At 33.7% G+C, this 22,267-nt stretch overlaps 2 protein-coding genes across 2 annotated transcripts; both read right to left on the bottom strand.

Annotated features, from left to right (window-relative positions):
• Nucleotides 1–3,529: 3,529 nt before the first annotated feature.
• Nucleotides 3,530–5,485, bottom strand: LOC120277958 (cytochrome P450 81Q32-like). Its single transcript, XM_039284838.1, has 2 exons — nucleotides 4,582–5,485; nucleotides 3,530–4,192 (listed from the first exon to the last, which is right to left on the bottom strand). Exons 1-2 carry the CDS (start codon nucleotides 5,473–5,475, stop codon nucleotides 3,566–3,568), a joined length of 1,521 nt encoding a protein of 506 aa, XP_039140772.1. The 5' UTR covers nucleotides 5,476–5,485; the 3' UTR covers nucleotides 3,530–3,565.
• Nucleotides 5,486–9,039: 3,554 nt separating this feature from the next.
• Nucleotides 9,040–11,180, bottom strand: LOC120277864 (cytochrome P450 81Q32-like). The gene is made up of 2 exons (XM_039284710.1): nucleotides 10,273–11,180; nucleotides 9,040–9,688 (listed from the first exon to the last, which is right to left on the bottom strand). The coding sequence occupies exons 1-2, from the start codon at nucleotides 11,167–11,169 to the stop codon at nucleotides 9,062–9,064; spliced, it is 1,524 nt and encodes a 507-aa protein (XP_039140644.1). The 5' UTR covers nucleotides 11,170–11,180; the 3' UTR covers nucleotides 9,040–9,061.
• Nucleotides 11,181–22,267: the final 11,087 nt, after the last annotated feature.

Consider the following 22,267-nt stretch of genomic DNA (forward strand, 5'->3'; position numbering starts at 1 on the left):
CCTCGTTGTAACATAAGTTGCAATACTGACTCGATCACGACTTGATCGAGTTCAGTTACGTTGTGGGACGACCTCAAGACCCATCAACCTCCCGGTCATGCTTAGTCCGAGTCGATGCAGCCAAATCTCCCGATCCCGACTGCAGGCAACTAGCCTACCTCCTCAGCTCCTCATCACGCAGTCCCCTCGCAAGGGGCGCACGTTCTTGTGCGTCTTCCATGAAACTTGCCAAATTCTCCTAAATTTGGTCTTCAAAGATTCTCCAAACTTGATCTTCAATTCACCCAAGTTAGGTCCTCAAATCTTGCCGTTAATAGACTTCAATGATTCTCATCAATGATTCTTCAAATCATTCATTCACACCATGAATAGATCTTTTTTTAAATAAGCTCCACCATATTTAGTCTTCAATCAAATCACCCTAAATATGGTCTCGATATGATCTTGTCTTCAAATGTAATGCATTGCTAAAAAAATAACTCCACCAAGATCTTTAAGATAAACTTTCACCATGATCTTCAAGATATTTGGCTCCATGTTAGAGACTTACTAAAAAAATAGCTCCATCAAGATCTTCAAGATGTTTTGCTTGCGACTCCAAGTCTCCTCGCTACGTCACCACGTCGCTTAGCATCATCAATTATGCTTTGTCACCTTGGTTGCCACGTCACTTGGTCTAGGTGTCAAATCATGCCAATAAATAGTGCGGTTGCACTAACAAATTATATAGAGAGAGACATCATACCAACCATTATGTATTTTTTTCATTTAACCACGATAGTTAAGTTTTCTTTATTTTTTCTTTTTATGATTCAAGTTTTACTCAATTGAAATAGTGCCCTTTTCATATTATTAAAAATAATAAAAAGCTAAATTTGAAATCAATAAATAAAATTTTTATTTTTTATATAAAAATAATAAAAAGTATCGTTTGCACTCTCCTCCGCTTTATATGATAATTTCAAAAGATAAAACTTTGGCAAGAAGATACCATATACTTAGACAACACGAAAGACATCAAGTCTTTTATGATTAATTTTTTAGTTATGCTTGAAAAACTCTACCAATCTAGATTATTCAAACAGTTAGACATGACATACAATTATTCAATTGTGAATACTAGAAAGTACACTTTAGAAAGTAAACTTTGCTAATTCAGTTTTTTATATATATATATATATTAGTTTTGGGTGTTTGTTACTGTAAAGTGCATCAAGTTTAGTGATTAAATTCTTATTGTTGTTCAGTCTTGTAGTTTGTTTTAGTTTTTTTTTTTCCATTTATTTTTTGGATTATGATTTGTTTATTGTATTTTTATTTTTTTTTAATAAATTAAAAATTTATCTATTTTTCACAAAATAAAAAAAATTCATTCAATTTTGGATGATAATTTTATTTATCAAAAGCACTTCAATAAAATAAAATTAGAGATTGATAGGGGAAAAAAAACAAAAATAATTTTTATAAGATAAAAGTTATATGCATTATGGTTTTCCTATTTCTCAAAAACATACATTATTAAAATATTTTTTAAAAAACCAACAACAGGCATATATACCCTAATCTATCAATATTGTTGATTAGCGGTTTACAACTTTTTCCCAAATTTTTTATATGAAAATCTCGATTATATATTATTGTGATTGGACACCTAACGATATATATAATTACACCACTAACAAAAACTCATGCGTAGTTGATACTATTTTTAATTCTTTCTAGGTTGGATGAGCTTTTCAATCCTCCTTTTAACCAAATTTTTTTTATTGTGATAAATATAGTTTTTATTGAAATAATTCCCTTGAAAGATTAATTAATTATAATAAGAATTTAGAAGGTTAATAATTATATTTTTAAAATCATTCTTATCAAAGAAATCACAAAATGTTATATATAAAAGACTAAAGTTTGGACTTCTTCAAACATAATTTAGGGCTGCTTTACATCCCCGTTCCACTTATGATGTTTGGACTTCCTTCATCCCATCCACACAAACCCAACTTCAACTTTTTTGGAATAATCTCTCAAGAGCTTTTTTTTTTTTTAACCTTTGGCTTGAAAGAAAAAATTGTATTTTTAATATATATGCAGCATGCAAATCCTCTTAATTCAGTTATTTCCAAAATAATTCATATGACACTTGCTTGGATTTTTACCGCTAGGGACCCAGGCCCCAAAACTCTTCAGGTGATTCTATTCGAAATCTCAAGCTCTCCCTGGAGTCCTGAGTACTAGACCGGAAGACAACATCGGCGCTACGACATCACCTATTGCCTAGGAGTGATTCACTCCCCTAGTTAGCTTGAGATGACCTCGGATACCAAACGGTGGACTTCGCCTATTCAATTGCTATATCTTCCTTTTGCTCTTCCTTTGTTTGTTTTTTCTTCAATATTTGTTTTGAGGTGTGCTTCACCCTGGGTGATCCCTTGTCCTTTGTCTAGTCTGAAGTAGCACTTATTCTTCTTCTCCTATTTTCTGTTTATTTCTGGTGTGTTTGTATTGTTTCTTTTCTTCAACAAATCTGTGGTTTATCCAGGTTATTAAAAAAAAAAACTAAAGTACTAATGAGTACTTCATTAGAAATAAAGACTCACATATTCAAAATAAAATTATGAGTTGAGTTAATTTTAACAAATTCTTAACTTAGACATTTAAAGAAAATTTGTGAATATGATCTTTAAAATTATATCATTTAGATGAGCCAAAACTAGAGTTGATGATTAATAACAAGCTTGTTTGATCAACTTAAATTTTAGGGACATATACATATATTAATGAGTTTATTTTGACAATGTAAAAATTCAATAATATAAAATTTTTCTTAAATAACTCCATTTTAATTTCTATGCAAACAGTGGTTTTCCCTCAAGTAGAAGACAACCTGATCAATTTTTAAAAGCAATTTTCAAATGTAGATCAGGTACGTCACCATCACAAGGAATATTTGATTTTCTTTAAAAATATTTATGAAGTTTCAGTTATCACTTAAAAAATTGAAATTTTATATGTATCCACTTAAGTACAAGAGAAACTTGTTTGAAAAAAAAAATTAAATATAATTTTTATAGGTATTTTGTAAGAACCAATATTTATTTAAAAAGTAATTCATAATAATTATCATATAAATTAAGTGCACAATATGTTGGTGTATATATCTATCAATAAATCATTTGAATTCCCACGATATTCTTTTTGTGTAATTTTTGTATTTTTTATTCTGTTTAAAAATATTTCTGAAATTTCACTTTGGTTTGAATACAACTTATACACACAGAAATATATTCTAATTAAAAAAAAAAAAATAAGTATAAGACACATCTAAGTGACAACACACATCAAAAAAAATATATATATATATATATATATATATATATATATTCTAATTAAAATGTCACCAACACACATCTAAGTGACAAATTAAAAAAATAATCTCACATCATGAACAAAACAGTTAACATTAGTATAAGACTAATTAAAACTTATAACTTTTACAAGTAAACATAGTGTAAATGCAAGCATCAATATATATATATATATATATATATATATTATGGAGAATATTTTAGAGTTGAGAAAGAACAGCATGCATGTCAATGCAAGGCTTATACACAGCTTGCAAAGGTTTAGCCATGGGCAAACTAAGCCCCACGCCTTCACTCAAATCCACCAACTCTTTTCCCACTCTCTCCCACTCAAAGCACTGAATCAAAGCACCAAGAGTCAACAACATGACTTTCCAAGCCAAGCTTTCTCCAGGACACCTCCTTCTCCCAATTCCAAATGGTATGTACTTATAACCTTCATCTCCATGAACAAGTTCATCACTGTCAAATCTTTCAGGCTTGAACTCCAACGGATTGTCCCAAAGTTGATTGTCTCTTTGCATGGCATAAATATTGACTAAGAGCATGGTTCCTTTTGGAATGTGTACCCCTGACACAGTGCAATCCTCTGATGATTCATGTGGGACAAGTAAAGGTCCTGCTGGGAAAAGTCTTAGGGTTTCTTTGATAACATTGTTGAGGTAGTGAAGCTTAGAGATATCCGAGTCCTTGATCAAGTGACCATGTCCTACTTGTTCTTTGATCTCAGCTTTGGCTTTCTTTAGTGCATCTGGATGGTTGAGAAGAAGAGCCATTGCCCACTCCATTGTCCCTGCTGTTGTCTCAGTCCCAGCTACAAGCAATGTCTGTTTTTTTTTTATCATGTGTTCGAAGATGTCACAATTCATTTTGGCTGAGAATAATGTTAAATATACTTTAAACTAACATTTAAAAACAGAGAGTAAAGGTTGATGAGGGTTGGAATTATATGGATAAACAAGAGTATTTTTTTCTTCTCTTTTTTAAGAAAAGAAAAATAAAATAAAAAAAAGAAAAACTAAAGCTATACCAATATCATCATCATCATCAATGTTGATTCATGTTCTAGGATGATGATAATTCATATCCTAATATGAATGATCTAATCTTCACCTTTTAGAACTTCATATGAATGTCGAAAATTAATGTTACATCTCTTTGTTATAACGTGCATGAATGTTCATAACAAAAGAAAAACAGAGTATGAATACATTACCGATATCATCCCTTTGATGTCAATATCAGAGTAATTGTCCTTCTCTTTCTCTTGCATGGCAAGCATGATATCAATAATATTGCTCTTCTTCTCTTGATCACCATCATCCTTCTCTTTCCACTTCACTACTCTTCTCCTCTCCTCTAAAATCTTTTGATAAAACTCATCCATCTCCTTCCCCACTTTCTCCATCCTCTTCTCAGCTCCACCAATCCCCATCCACCTCACAAAAGGGATGAAGTCCTCCACCGTTGAAGCCCCACTCAACAAGAACACCTCCTCCACAATCTTTCTAAACCTTCTCCCTTCCTCTGAATCTTCACATCCCTCTCCATAATACTTCTTTCCAGCTATCAACCCTGTCATCACATTCATCATCAACTCAAACAACATATCCCTCACTTCCACTTTCTTAAAGCATTTATACCCCTCGCCGGCGCTGGAGTACAGTTTGAGGACAAGAGAGTGGATGTCGGAAGAGAAGGATGGGAGATGAGTAGGAGATAGAGCATGAAGAGCCATGAAACGTCGAAGTTGTCTCCAGTGTTGGCCATAAGGGGAGAATCCAACTATGGTGCTGTTGTAGCCCAAGTACTTGCCAGCGAGCATGACAGGGCGGTTGGCGAAGATGATGTCATTGTTGGTGAAGCATTCTTTGGCAGCGGAGGGGGAGGAGATGAGGAGGACTGGACGGGAACCAAAGCGGAGATGAAGGATGTGGCCATGCTTTTGGGCGAGCTTGGTGAGGGATTGGTGCACTGGGGTTTGAAGAAGGTGAAGGTGGCCAAGGATGGGGAGAGCCAGCGGTTTGGAAAAGTGGATTTGGAGATACCGTTTAGTTATGAGGATGAGAGCTATGGAGATGGTGAGCAAATAGTAGAAACTTAGCTCCATATCTTTGGAATATTAATGGTTAGCTTGCGTTCTTGATCTTTCTCTCTTTCTCTGTTCATATATACAAGCAAAGCATGTGGTTTAATACTTATATGATAGTTCTGGATGGATTGTGGGGTTGTTGGACCATTGAATATGTCAATAGTGTAATTTCACAAGTTTCTTGTTGGTGAATTTGTACTACTTATTTCTCAAGCATCAGAAGAAAGGAAAAAGATGACCGAAAAAAAAATGATTTTATAGTTTTGAAAAAACAAGTTCTATTTGAAATTTGGAACATAATTAATTTATACAATAATGATATAGTGTGAGACTAGTATAAAGTAATATAGATAGATTAAATAACAGTCAAAAATATCCAACATGTTCAATTTAGACCTAGCTAGATCTTCTTAAAAAAAAAACCTAGACCTTGATTGTTAACTGAATATGTTGAAGTCAACTAAAAAAAAATTAAAAAGTTGGCCTTTCTCATGCATATGGTGGAGTAACTTTTAGTTTTATTTGACTTTCATTAAGTTGAATAATCATCCGTTGAATAATGAGATGAATTGATAGTTTTCCATTTTGTTGAACATTTTATTCTAATGCCGTGTAAAACTTAGCTGGTTATGGTATATATTTCTATTTTGATATTTATAAAAATATTTATCAAATTTTAGTTATTATTTAAAAAAATTGAAATTGGGTATATACATATCCACAGATTTACAAGGTACATTTATTTTCAAAACAATAGGATAGAGTTTTCATACATATATATTCTTATTAGAACTAAATATTTGTTTAAAGTTATTATTCATAGTAATTATCATATACAGTAAATGCACCATATAATGGTGTATCTATAAATAAATCAATTCATTTACGGTAACTTTTTATTTTTTTCCCCTTTGTTCCAAAATATTTCTCAAATTTCACTTGGTCAAATACCACTTTTATATTGAAATTAAAATATAATATGATTAGAATGCCATCGCATGTGTCAAATGATAAATTAAAATAATAACTAGTATGGTCCACAGGGGTGTAATCGATCGACTTCGAGTCAAACAGCAAGCTATTTGAACTAGAGTTCAGTTGAAAACTCGCTGCTCGGTTCGAACTAAATCGACTTTTATTTTTATAACTCGAGCTCGACTCAATACATAAATCGAGCTACTTGAGCTCGATAAAGGTTAATAAACTCGGTTTATTTATAGATATTTTTATACTCGAACTCGAGATCGAGCTCGAACGCAATTATATATATAAACAATAAAAATAAATATATATATATATATATTGAAAACAATAAAAACAAATAAAATATTTTATTAGTAAATATATAATATAATATATATATATATATAAATATAAATATTTATTATATATTAATATCATACATGAGAGACAAGGTTGGTAGCGTGGGACCCTCTCAACTAAAAAAAAGCCCGATCAAAAATCAATTAGAATCAAGCAATGTTTTAATAACCGGATCGGTTGTCGAACCGGTTTGGCAACCGGTTCCGGTCCAACCGGTTGAACCGGTTGAACCGGCCGGTTCAACCGGAATTAATTTTTTTAAATAAATAAATACTTAAAATTTAAAAAAATTAAAAAATAAGTAAAAAATAACTTCAAAAATAAAGAAAAAATAATAAAAAAATACAAAATTAGATATGACAAAGTTAAATTACCTTTATAAGGTCACAAAGTCTCTATTTTATATAAAATTAAAATTTTTAATATACATACATACAAGGATATAACTATACAACAAATATTAAAAAATAAATAATTAAATAAAATATAAGTATACAAGTATACAACAACAATAATAATTAAAAAATAAAAACCAAACCATTGAAATGTTTAGTTTAATACTTTAATACTTTAACTTTAATGATTTAATTATTGATTAGCATAAAATTATAAGTTAATTATAATAAATTAATGATAATAAATCATAATATATTAATATCTTGCGGCATTTTGTTTTTTATTTTTATTTTTTTAACTTTTTTGCTTTTTTGAAATTTGGACCAATTTAATAAGTTTATTAACTTTATTTAAATTTTTAATTATAAAATAAATAAACTAATTAAATAATTTAAATTAATAAATTAGTCGGTCCGGTTCAACCGGTTCACCGGTTCACCGGTTGAACCGGTTGAAACGGCCGGCCCGGTTCATTACTATTTTATGTGAGTAATCGGACCGGTTTACCGGCCGGTTCCCGGTTCAACCGGTTCAACCGGCCGGTCCGGTCCGGTTTTTAAATCCTTGGAATCAAGCAAAAATGGCACGTCGGGGGGATTTAGGTAATGTTAAACAAGATTAATATTATCTAGATATAATAATAATCTAACATCAAGAAAAAAACAGTAAAAAAAGTACATGACTAATAAAAGCTTTTGACATTTACGAGTAAACATACTACAAAGCAATGCACTAATACATATATCTATACAATATAGATAGAATATTTTAGAGTTGAGAAAGAACAGCATGCAGGTCCATGCAAAGTTTATGCATAGCTTGCAAAAGCTTAATCAAGAGCAAACTAATCTCCATGCCTTCACTCAAATCCATCAACTCTTTTCCAACTCTCTCCAACTCTCTCCCACTCAAAGCACTGAATCAAAATACCAAAAGTCAATAACATGACCTTCCAAGTCAAGTTTTCTCCAGGATACCTCCTTCTCCCGGGTTCCAAATGTTATGTACTTATAACCTTCATCTACATGAACAAGATCATCACTGTCAAACCTTTGCATGGCATAAGCATTGACTAAGAGCATGGTTCTTTTTAGAATGTGTGACCATGACACAGTGCAATCCTTTGATGATTCATGTGGGAAAAGTAAAAGGTCCTGCTAGGAAAAGTTTTAGGGTTTCTTTGATAACATTATCGAGGTAGGGAAGCTTAGACACTGTAGCACATGACATAGTTACTATTCCACCTATCAGTGTATTTTAGATCGTTGAATTGAATCAATCTTGACTATTCATTCAACCTTTGAATGAATATAAATACCTTATATTTATGTATTGTAAATAAATAGAAGAGAAGAAGAAATAAATATGAAGAAAAAAAGTAAATTATCCAAGGTGTTTGGTAACATTCTGGCTTTTTATACTTATAATATATTCATAGATATTTATATTGAGGATGAATTATTAGTTGCTAATATAATATTTATATCTATACAAAGTATTAAAAGCAATAGAAAATAATTAAAATAAAATTATAAAATTATAAAATATAAAAGTGTTATTATTAATAAGTATATAATATATTATTTCAAATTAATATCATATATGTAAGGAGAGCCCGAAGGTTGGTAGTGTGGATCCACTTAAATTAAAAAAAATAGCCAATCAAATCAAGCATAATCAAGCAAATGAGGGATTTGGGTGCTGTTAAATATATAAGTTTAATATTATGTATATATTATAATAATCTCACATTAGGAACAAAGCAGTAAAAACAAGATCTTGATTGATAAAAGCTGTTGACATGCATTTACCTAGTGCAAAGCCATGCACTAATGCATATATATATATATATATATATATATATGTAAAATATGGATAGAATATTTTAGAGTTGGGAAAGAACAGCATGCATGTCCATGCAAGGTTTATACATAGCTTGCAATGGTTTAGCCATAGGCAAACTAAGCCCCACGCCTTCACTCAAATCCACCAACTCTTTTCCCACTCTCTCCCACTCAAAGCACTGAACCAAAGCACCAAGAGTCAATCCCACGACATTCCAAGACAAGCTTTCTCCAGGGCACCTCCGTCTCCCAGTTCCAAATGGTAGGTACTTATAACCTTCATCTCCACGAACAATATCATCACTGTCAAACCTTTCAGGCATGAACTCCAACGGATTGTCCCAAAGTTGATTGTCTCTTTGCATGGCATAAACATTGACTAAGAGCATGGTTCCTTTGGGAATGTGTGACCCTGACACAGTGCAATCCTGTGATGATTCATGTGGGGCAAGTAAAGGTGCTGCTGGGAAAAGTCTTAGGGTTTCCTTGATGACATTATTGAGGTAGTGAAGTTTAGAGATATCTGAATTATTGATCAAGTGACTGTGTCCTACTTGTTCTTTGATCTCAGCTTTGACCTTCTTTAGTGCATCTGGATGGTTTAGCAGAAGAGCCATTGCCCACTCCATTATGGCTGCTACTGTCAAAGTCCCAGCTGCGAGCAATGACTGTTTATCAATTTATCATGTGTTAGAACTTAGAAGAAGGCAGAGTTTATTTGGCTAAAATAATGTTAAGAGTGCTTTGAATTAACATTTAAAAACAGACAAAAATGTTGATGAGGGTTTGATTATATGGATGGTTGACATGATATAATGATGATCAGGGTCAAATTGTTAATACATTGTATTCCACAAAAGAAAACAAATATTTTAATAAAAGTTAATCATGATAATTAGTCAGGTACTCATCTAGCTAAACATTATCCAACACAAATTTGTTTTCCTGCATCGAATTATTGTATTCAGTACCTTTATTTTAATGGTAGCACTCTCATCTCTGCAAAAATAAATGCATAAATACTCATAAATAAGAAAGCTATTATGTTTTCACTTCTTCCTGCATTAAATCTTCAAGAAAAACTTTAGCTTCACCATAAGCATCAACATAACTAACGTTTATCCATTTCCTATATTATGAATGATCGAATCTTGACCTTGAAAACTTCATACGAGTACTCAAAATTAGTAGTACAACTTAACATGAATATATGTTCATAAACAAGGGAAAACAGAGTAAATAAATACATTACCGTTATCATCCCTTTGATGGCAACATCAGAGTAATTGTTCTTGTCTTTCTCTTGCATGGCAAGCATGACATCAACAATATTACTCTTCTTTTCTTGATCATGATCATCAACATACTCCTTCCACTTTCCCACTCTTCTCCTATCATCTATAATCTTTTGATAAAAATTATCCAACTCCTTCCCCACTTTCTCCATCCTCTTCTCAGCTCCACTTATCCCCATCCATCTCGCAAAAGGGATGAAATCCTCCACCGTTGAAGTCCCACTCAACAAGAACACCTCCTCCACCACCTCTCTAAACTTCCTCCCCTCCTTTAAATCTTCATATCCCTCACCATAATAATTCTTTCCAGCTATCAACTCTGACATCAAGTTCATCATCATCTCAAACAACATATCCTTCACTTCCACTTTCTTAAAGTTGTTGTACCCTTCGCCAGCGCCGGAGTACAGCTTGAGCATAAGAGAGTGGACGTCAGGAGAGAAAGATGGGAGACGAGAAGGAGATAAAGCGTGAACAGCCATGAAACGCCGCAATTCTCGCCAGTGTTGGCCATAAGGGGCAGTTCCGACAGCGGTGTCGTTGTAGCCAAAGTGCTTGCGGAAGAGCATGAGTGGACGGTTGGCAAAGATGATGTCATTGTTAGTGAAGCATTCTTTGGCGGCGGAAGGGGAGGAGACGATGAGGGCCCGGCGGGAGCCGAAGAGGAGGTGAAGGATGTGGCCATGCTTTTGGGTTAGCTTGTTGAGGGATTGGTGGATAGGGTTTTGGAGAAGGTGGAGGTGGCCAAGGATGGGGAGAGCTAAGGGTTTGGAAAAGTGGTTATGGAGATACAGTTTGGTTATGAGGATGAGTGCTATGGAGACTATGACCAAGTAGTAGAAACTCAGTTCCATTATCTTTAGAATGGTGAGCTCTTGCTTTGCTTTCTTCTTCCTCTCTTGCTTTGTTTATATATAAAGTAAAGCATGTGGTTGTCATATTATATAATAGTGTTTTTTAAAATAAAAACACATGTACAAACACAGGATCCACAGGATCCACTGATTGTGGTACTCGAGCGTTGGAGTGGTTGGAAATTTACTATATAATAGTTCTTGATGGGTGTTGGCCCTGTTGGGGTTGTTGAATATTGACTATGTAAATGGTGTACACAATTTGAATTTAAAAAAATTTGGTACATATATCAAGAATCACACATGACTACATGAGAGGGGAAAAAAACAAGAAGAAATTTTTAGTTTGAAAATCGACTTTTGATTAGAAAATAATTAAATAAATTAATGATATACTATATGACTAATGTACTATATTACTGATGGATAAGATAACATTTATGAATATTATTTATACTAAAAAATATGTTATCTTATCCATCAGTAATATAGTACATTCCTTTTTTGTACCGTTGCTTTTTATTTTCAATAAATATGTGATTTATTCATATTTATTTCAAAATAATAATAATAATATTCATAAAAAAAGTCACAAATTTGAATTCTTACATGAATGTCGAAGTATTTGGGTTTATCATATATGTGTTTTGTTGTGTGTATATATATGGAAGTGCTTTCAAATTATGAAATTATGGTTAAAAATATATTAAGTTAACGTTTATCAAGACTATTTTTGTTTTGCTTAAAGTCCATTATATACATATGTATTGGTATATAATGTAAAGTATATTGAAAACATAAAATTTTTGTAATCATTGAGCAGCATATTTAAATCCATTTTGTTATATGTTTAGAGAATTACTTAGTCCTATGCAACAAACGAGGCAAGATTTAAAATATTTGAGATTGATAAATGCGTAATTCCTTGATAGTGTATTCATACACCAATAATAATAATAATAATAATAATAATAATAATAATAATGAGGAGGGGGAGGAGGAGAATTAATAGTCTTTCATTTTATTGAACATTTTATTCTAATGCCTTACAATGCATAATTAGCTTATTATGATCTTTATTTTTATAATATTTTTACATACAATTAATGCAATATTACATTCCACACAGGTATACAATTTAAAAAACTATATAAATTTCAAATGAATCTAAGATTTTAATTATAATGTTTAAAATATTTAACTGATCTCTACATATTATTTTTATATGAAAATAAGTAAAATCAATTGCCATATTTATGAAAATTTTCAGTGTTACTTCAACAAGTAAATTTTTTTTGTGTCTCATAATTCCTCCTATTTCAACAAATAAATTTCTTCTTGGCTTATAATTCCTCCAAAAAGTTTATTTATTTTAAAACTTAAAGTATAAGCAAAATCTAGCTAGACACTTATTGTTAGGAGTATATGTACAGTGAAGTCACCTAAAAAAGGATTGAGAAGTTGAAGCCTTCTAATCAATATAATAAAAACCATTAATATCTAGTTGCTTCTTTTGGTGAAGGTAGCTTTTAATTTTATTTGACTTTCTCTAGATTGAATAATTATCAAACAACCACACCTACGATATAAGGGTTAGTACTTCATTTCTTTTGAAATTAGAGGGTGGGTGTTTGTATCTGTAGTTTGGCCACATTTGTTTAAAGAAAAATAAAAAAAAAATAATGAGAGTATAAGTAATATTTTTTTAATTTTATTTGTTCTAATACTTTGCAATCCTTGGCTAGTAATATTCCTCATTTCTCTTTGGCATTTATCCGCAAAATGCAATATTGTAATGCACTCAAATCACCCATTTGTTATTTTATTATACCCATTTAATAAAATTATATAAATTTCAGGTGAAATAGGGATCGTAATTTATGATGTTTGAACTAATCTTCAACTAATTTCTGAATATCATTCTAGGTATCGACTCAAACAGGCACAAACTTCTTCATGCTTTATAATTCTTTCAAAAATTTTATTCGCTTTAAAACTAAAAGGGTAAACAAGATCAAGATGTTTATTATCAGCTATATATATATGTCGAATTGTTGAAGTCAATTAAAAGAGATCAAAATGTTGGCCTTTCATATATATGGATAGATGGATGCATCCAACGAAGTACATACTAACCAGCTTAATAAACGTGATTATTATCTAGTTGCTTCTTTAGTGATGCTAACTTTTAATTTTATTTGATTTTTTTAAATTAAATAATTCGAAGAATTACTATTTTTTTATTTTATTGAATATTTTATTCTAATGCCATGTAAAACTTAGCTAGCTATTTTTTTATTTCTATTTTGATTTTTATACATAAAGTATAATATATATTATAATTCATATAAATCATTAATTTGCTATTTTACTCTATTCATTTAAAAAAACTATATAAATCGATGCTCGTAAAAAAACTATATAAATTTTAGATGAGAAAGGATTGTAATTATGATGCTTATAATATTTAACTAATTTTTACAAATTACTCTAAAAAAATAGAGAGAAATATTTACATATTATTTAATGTGAAAACAGGCAAAAACCATTGTGCAAATTTAGGAAAATTTCCAAGTATGAATTAACAGATAAACTTCTTCATGCCTTATAATTCCTCCAAGTAGTTCAATCATTTAAAAAATAAAAGTACATGTAAAATGATGACATTGTTTCGTGAATATACATGTACGCAATTAACAATGCATGTATGAAAGTTATTAAAATACCCTATACTCATGTCTCATATAAAATAATGGATGTCAACAAACTTCCTTTATAATTAACACCCTTTCTTAATCATTCATTTGGAGATACTCTCTCTCTCTCTCTCTCTCTCTCTCTCTCTCTCTCTCTCTCGTATTATAAACAGTATAACCTTAATCATTTTATGAAAAATAAAAGTAGCTAGAATCATAAAATTCATGAACATTTAAACATTTAGCTTATACTTTTTAATTTACTTATTTCTCTTTTTATTTAATAAGGTTGTATATTTAAAATAATAATAATGAAAAATAATGTATTTAAACAGATTAGTAAAATTAAATTTTAAATTAAATATATGAATAGATAATTTGATATATATATATATATATATAAAGCTTCCAAAATAAAAGTAGAAACTTATAATATTACATTATATTCGGAGCATTTCACAATAACATTCATCCTTTAAAAATTCCTTTGAGACGTGCACTCTAGGAAGAAAATTTCCACCAAAACTCTTCTAACCTTCTCCCTTCTTCTCCCTTCAAAATATTCGCTTCCCTGTGATCATCCTCGTCATCAAGTTCACTGTCAAGTCAAAGAAATAAGAACTTATCTCAATCTATATTGTGATGCTGAATATTGATTGAAAGAAGCTGATGTGGCAGACATTCGGAGGACTGCATTGATGCCAACGTGAAAATGGGATGTGGTCTCTGATGTAGTTATGCAGTTATTTTATTTTATTTTTTTGCCAAGATGTGTTAGCATTCAGAGCGGAAGATGAAGAAGAAGAGAAACAGGAAAAAAATACAAAAAGTCCAGAGCTTCACCGCTTTAACATTTCAGCACCACCGCTTACAGCTTGTTCTATCAACCGTTCTTCCATTCAGAAAAAGAACATATATATATATATATATATATCCTTTCACTAATTATCATTACAAGAGTTAACAACACACTAATATACTCAACTAGCTCTTATGCCTCGAAGTTTCACCATATATATGATCTGGTGATCAAATCACAGCCACTCATTTCAGCTTTCAGTACATAAGCAAACAAATAACTGACATAACTGATTTTCAAGAACAGGCACTCAAACTCAAACATACATTCTGCACAGATAAATTGCATTCACACAAAACATTATTCACACCAAACCTCTGTCTTTAATCAAATTCCAATAAGATGAACGGCTAATTAAGCTACTGAAAAAAGCAAGAACATACACAAGTTTTACCTTGGAGCAAATGGGGTAGGATTCGCACACATAGGTACTGGAACTATCCGCACAATCATTACTCACACTTCTAAAAATATACATACGTACTTTCTGATAATCACTAGATAAATAGAGGATCACACAAGGAACAAGTTTCTTATTTATATCAAGCACCAAAATTCACTAAATCATTCAGGATAATTCATACAATCACAGAGAACTCAAGAAAAACAGTAAAACTCTATCAACATAATTTAAACATAAATACAGAACACTCATAAACTTTACAGAAGCTTTTAATCACCAAAATGAAACGAACCACTGAGTCATCTAACACACGTTTGCGTTTAACCCACTTGACCGCCTTGGCTCCACTCAGTCTCATTTGCCTCGAACTTAAAGCTTTCCTTGATGCTTTAATCACAACCGTCCATTCAAAACACAATCCTTGCCTCCTCTCCAGTCTAAAACTTATGCACTTCTCTTGATTAAATCCATCTCAGCCCTTGATTCGTTTCCTGCCAAAGTTCAACTAACATAACAACCTTTTGAATACTGGAAATGACTATATTGTCCTCTACTCATAACAGAACACCTGCAGATTGAATTCTCCTGCACACTGACTGAAATCACAACTTCTACTGCATTTATCTGAACATCAGAACTATCAAACCTGCTGAATTCTTCAATCATCCTCTAACAGATTCCCCTTGACTGAAGATTGCAAACACCAAGAGCTTCACGGAATTCATTTTGCTTTCTGGCATCTACACCTTCAGTAAATAAATCAGCCAATTGATCATTTGAGCTGCAAAATTAAAGCCTCACATCTTGCTTTGAAACCAATTCTCCTGCACACTGACTGAAACCACAACTTCTACTGCATTTATCTGAACATCAGAACTATCAAACCTACTGAATTCTTCAATCATTCTAACACTTTCATCCCTGATTCGAACTCTCACCACCTGTGAAAGGCTTTAATAAGGATCCGACTATCAATAGACTACTTGGTTATGGTTAGTTATGCAATTATTTAGTTTATTGTGATCCTGGGTTATAGTAGTTATTTGTTCTTCAGTTCATGTTGAAGTTGTAAGCCTTTGATAAAAGGCATATGAAAACCTCTGGTTTGTATGAATGTTTTTCTAGCTTAATATGAGCCTGTGAGTGTGCTTCCCTTCAATTTGGCAAAGGAGAAGGTGGATGTGGCCGAGGATATATGGGGAGATCCAGGGCATTTGGAGAGGCAGATGTATATGGAGATAAAGTTTGGTTATGAGGATGAAAACTATGGAGATGACGATCAAGTTATATATAGATGATTAGATCCATTTTGGATAGTGTGGGTGTTAGGCTTGATATTCACTACGAAGAGAGTTTAGTTGTATAAGAACAAGTTTCTTATATAAAGAAACTTGAAAAACTCAGCCACTTGATCAGGAAAAATCACACAAGCACAAGAACACAAGAAAACAACAAAACATAGAACAACAACCTTATAATAAAAATACCAGACTGTATATAACTCAGTTTCCTCTGAAAACAACAAAACATAGAACAACAACCTTATAATAAAAATACCAGACTGTATATAAGGTTATTAAGATCACGATCAACAACTTTCTTATACAAACTTTGGACAAAAACTCACTCATTAAAGCTGGAAAATTCATACAAGAAGTGGCTTCAAGAAAAAAACAGAAAAACATTCTCACTAAAACTTATAAAAACTTTAGAACAACCTTTTATACAAAATATCAGTGACTAAAATGAAACAGGTGAGTTATAACCCACGCGTCTGAACCAAATCAACTCCACCGCTCTTCATCCAATCCACTACTCTGCCTCGAACTAACAATATTATCTGTGATTATCAAATCTCAGCCGTTCATTTCTTCCCAACTCTTTGCTTCTGTATCTGCCTCGAATTTACTCATTTTCTCTGATGAAACCCATCACATCCATTCATTTTCTTCCAGCCATCAACTAACGAATTTACCTGTAATTTGAACACTTGAAAAGACACAAAAGCCCTTCAAATCAAAACTAATACCACCAGGACAGTTTCAGCTTTTTCTCAGCATTCTTCAAATCTTCAATCATAACCAACAAGGCTGTGAAGGAGAAGAAGCTGACATGGAGTAAGTGATGACATGGAAGGATGACTCAGCAAGTTGGTCTCAACTGCAATAGGAGTGGTGCTTTAATATCGGGTCGTGTATGTAAGTAGTGCAGGGTGTGGTCAGTTGTATATAGAACATGGGATGATGTATGTAAGGGAGGTATGTTAGTCGTAGGTGAATGTATGTATTGTGAGTGTGTGTTGATGAATGGTTGATTATGTTTGTATGCTCTTATCATCCTTGATATTACTAATGAATGAAGTAGTATGAGTATTAGAGAGATCTGCAGATGCTTATTTAATTTTCTTTGTATTAAAGTCTTTCAGGGGGCTCGTTCTTTGTGACTTGCACATTTGATATGTGTGCAAGAATGGAATATGTATTTGGTTTTGAAACGTTCTGAACCATGAAATACAATTGCCAGATCAGTTGAGGATGTATAGTAGTGTTTGGCTGCTTGGATATTTATTTGTTGAATATAATTTTTTTATGTTGATATCAATTACTGGCATACCATGGCATGCTATTTAAAAAAAAAATCATAATTTTTTTTTTTTAAAATATTCAGATGAGAATTATGTCATATATGCCATTGTATAAAATATATAAGTAAATTAATATGCTGACTCAACAACACAAAGTATCCCTCGAAATTAACGAATGCTATTAACAAGCCTTGCCATCTACGTGCGCATGCATGCAAGCCATGCGTGTCATGCATGACTAGTCAAAGCTTTTGCAATGCATGGTGCATGGATTGACGTGGCCTACAAAGAGTCACTAATGACTTGGCCTTGGGCATGGAGATTGGAGATCCACTCCCTTCCTCCGTCTCCACATCATCTTTCCCCATCATCTCCCACTCAAAGTCTCAAACCCTTGCACCAACCCTCCCAACACCAGCCCTACCACCTTCCTCGCCAGCCCCTTCCTCAGGACACCTCCTCTTCCCCATCCCTATAAATCTCTCGGGCCTGAACTCCATGCTATTTTCCCAGATCGACCTTACTATCCCTCTGTATGCCCCACACGTTCATCAGTAACATGGTGCCACATGGTATGTGGAACCCACCAAAGAGTGCAATCCTGTGAGGACTTATGAGGCAGTAGCAATGGCCCTGGTGGGTATAAACGTAGTGCCTCGTCGATGATGCACTTGAGGTATGTAAGCTTGGATCTTCTTTTAAGATGCTTTCATGTCCTACATGCATGTCAAGTTCATCCATAGCCTTGTCTGTTCAGGATCGACAATAAAAGTTTGGTCACCGAATAGATACACAGCCTGGAGAAAAGAAGAAAAAAAGGATTTAAAAGTGAAGCAGAATGTTCAGAGGATCTCGCTCAAAATTCTACTGGGCAGAGATCAATACATTTAATACTTCTCAAAAGTTTTAATCATCATAGTAGAGTCCCAATACAAACCATCCAATAAGATAACATAGTACAAAAAGTTAACACATTAAATACTACATCAGTACAAGGATGATCACTGTCCCATGCTTTCATTGGTTGCTTTAAAGGTGATAATTAATAGTGTGTCTCCTTGGCTGATAGTGGAGATCCTTCATCTCCATTGGTCAATTGACAAGTCAACTTCTTCAACGCCTTTTCAATTCCAAATTCTTCCCACTCTGACTGGTCAACTTCATCAGGTATTATTTCAAGCACCTTGCAACATTGTCCAGTACTTCTCTGTTGTTGAAGAGAAGAGACATTGCCCATTCAATTGTCACAACTAATGTGTCTGTCCCTGCAAACAACAGAGTCTTTTCCATGCTTCTTCATAATTCATTGTTAGCACTGTTTAACTTTTATTATATATAAATTGAGAAAGATGGGTAGGTAGCTACTCACTGACATGACTCCTCTAATGACTTCATCAGAGTAGATCTCTGTCTCAGACTCTTGTAATTAATGAGAGCATGACACTAAACAAAGTCTTGATCTTCTTGTCATTCTCATCATCTTCATTATGATTCCTTTGTTCAGTGATGAGTCCTTGCAAGAACTCCTCCTTATCTTTTAACTTAACAAGTCTCTTCTCAACTCCTTGGAAATCAATTATTAAAAAAAAAAACTCCTTGGAAATCAAGCCATCTAAGGAAAGGCAAGAAGTCACCAAGGTTAGAGGCGCCTAATAACAAGAACGCTTGCTCCACCACCTTCTTGAACTTCATGGCCTCCTCCTTCTCAGTTGCAGTTGCCTTCTCTCCATAATATCTTTTTCCTGCAATCATCTTCATCATTACATTGAGTATAAGCTCAAACAACCTTGGTTTTATCTCCACTTTCTTGGAAATTCCAGCATGGTTGTTAGTGTCTTGGAAGAGTGCTTTGACAAGAGAGTGCATCTCAGTGGCTCTTGCATTAGCAAATGACTGAAGACGAGTGGAGGAGGAGATCTCAATAATTATATACATCTATCAAAATACTGAATTAATTTGGACAGTTATCCCACACTCATATATAGTTAAATAAAAAATTATATATTAGTTCCATAACTTAAAAAAATAATTTATTATCCAATTCGTTCGAGTTTGATTAGCTCTAGTTTCACAATCTATAACTTTATTCGATAGGAAGAGTTATTTGAATTTAAATAAAATAAATTGATTAATTAAAATAAATCAATGAAAAAAAAATGTGAATGTAAGAGATCAAGAAAAATACTTGGAGGAAAGAAAAACATAAGAATGTAACAGGGGCTCCCCTTTGAAGCTGAGGTAGAACAACCATAAGAGACGACAAACGACGAGATATTTCTAGACGACATGCAGCTTTCAAATATTTTATATATATTCTCCTCCATGCTCTTAATATATATATGATAGACAAGATACGAAGGAACAAATTGAATAATCTTCATTAGGGTAACAACCCATATATATACACGAATGAAGTATACGAGTATGTATATACACATAAATATAATATATGAATATAGGTATTATACTACTCTAACACGCCCCCTCAAACTCACGGTGGGTCATGAACCGAGAGTTTGTTAACAAGAAGCTGAAACCGAGATACAGTATAAGCCTTAGTGAAAAGATCAGCAATCTGCTGTGTGGATGGGACATAAGGAAGAAGAATACTGCCAGCAAGGTAATGATGACGAACAAAGTGAAGAGCGACTTCAAGATGCTTCGTACGCTCATGGAATACAGGATTGACAGCAATTTTGATGGCCCTTTGGTTATCACAGTATATAGGAGTGGGGGCATAGATAGAGACACCAAAGTCCATCAAAATCTGACGCAACCAGAGAACTTCTTTAGCAGTAGAGAACATAGCACCGTACTCAGCCTCAGCAGTAGAAAGAGCAACAGTAGATTCTTTCTTGCTTTTCCAAGAGATAAGAGAATCTCCAAGAAAAATGCAGAAACCAGTAGTAGAGCGTCGATCAGAGGCATCACCTGCCCAATCAGCATCACAATAGGCACGCAACTCAAAAGAGGATGTGGCAGAGAAAAGTAAGGAGCAGGATATAGTGCCACGAAGATAACGAAGAACTCGTAAAAGAGCAGCATAATGAGTAGAGCGAGGAGCACTTACAAACTGACTAAGAACACGGACAACATATGCAATATCAGGCCGAGTAATAGTCAAGTAGACAAGAGCACCAACAAGTGCACGATAGCGAGTGGGATCTGGCAGAAGCTCACCATCAGACTAGGATAGTCGATGATGTAGCTCAATAGGAGTAGAAGCAGTATGGAGATCAGTGATATCAGCTCATTGAAAAATGTCAGAGATGTACTTCTGTTGGGACACCAAGTAACCTCGACGAGAATAAGCAACCTCAAGACCTAGAAAATAGCGAAGAGGGCCTAGATCTTTCATTTGAAACTCGGTATGTAACCGTTGTTTCAAAGAAAGAATAGTATCAACATCATCACCAGTAATAACCATGTCGTCAACATAAAGAAGAAGAATAGTGATGCCTCGAGAAGTCTGTCGAGTAAAAAGAGCATAATCATGAGAGCTCTCGGTAAAACCAAGACCAAGAACCACATTGCGAAAACCCTCAAAACAGGCACGAGGAGCCTGTTTGAGTCCATAAATAGCACTGCGAAGATGACAGACATGCTGAGAAGGATGAGAGAAACCAGGAGGTGGAATCATATAAACATCCTCAGAGATATCCCCATGTAAGAAGGCATTAGTCACATCAGTGACGAGCAGCAGCAATAGCAAAAAGAAGTCGAACAATAGTCAACTTGGCCACAGGAGCAAATGTCTCCTCATAATCAATGCCATATTCCTGAGTAAAGCCACGAGCAACAAGTCTTGCTTTGTGACATTCAATACTATCATCAGCTCTTGTCTTGACACGATAAACCCACCGACAGCTGATAGGAGTAACACCAGATGGAAGCGGAACAAGATCCCATGTATGCATGCGCTGAAGAGCATTAAGTTCCTCTGTCATAGCCTGTTGCCACTGGGGATGTTTCACTGCCTCACGATAAGACTGTGGCTCGGAATGAGAGTGAATGGTAGCAAGAAAGGCCTGGAAATCAAGAGAGTAGGTAGAGGAGAGAGAGAGTGAGTACTGAGCAGGAGGACGTCGAGGACGGTCTGGGTAACGACGGGAGATAACAGGAACATCTTCAGGAGATGGTGGATTGGAGGTGAGAGAAGGTGAATCACTAGATCCATCAATGCACCTAGAGGAAGGAAGAACAGAGAAAGTGTCTGTGGAGACAGCAGGAACAGACACAGGATTGGAAGTAATAGTGGAACTCGGAAGAACTATGGATGGGAGAGAAGTGGATGCACTAGAAGGAGACTGAAGAAAAGAAAGATTCAGGATGAGGAAGAAAAGTAAGGGGTATCTTCAAGAAAGGTGACGTGACGGGAAATACGAAGACGATGAGAATGAGGATCATAGCAGCGATAGCCCTTATGTTCAGAACTGTACCCGAGAAAAATGCACATTGTAGAACGTGGAGAGAGTTTGTTCCGCTCGATGGAAGGCAAAAGAACGAAACAAGTATAACCAAAAGTGCGAAGATGGTCATAAGAGGGAGAAAGTGAG

The sequence above is a fragment of the Dioscorea cayenensis genome, chromosome 15, assembly GCF_009730915.1.
Source record: "Dioscorea cayenensis subsp. rotundata cultivar TDr96_F1 chromosome 15, TDr96_F1_v2_PseudoChromosome.rev07_lg8_w22 25.fasta, whole genome shotgun sequence".
NCBI lineage: Eukaryota > Viridiplantae > Streptophyta > Magnoliopsida > Dioscoreales > Dioscoreaceae > Dioscorea > Dioscorea cayenensis.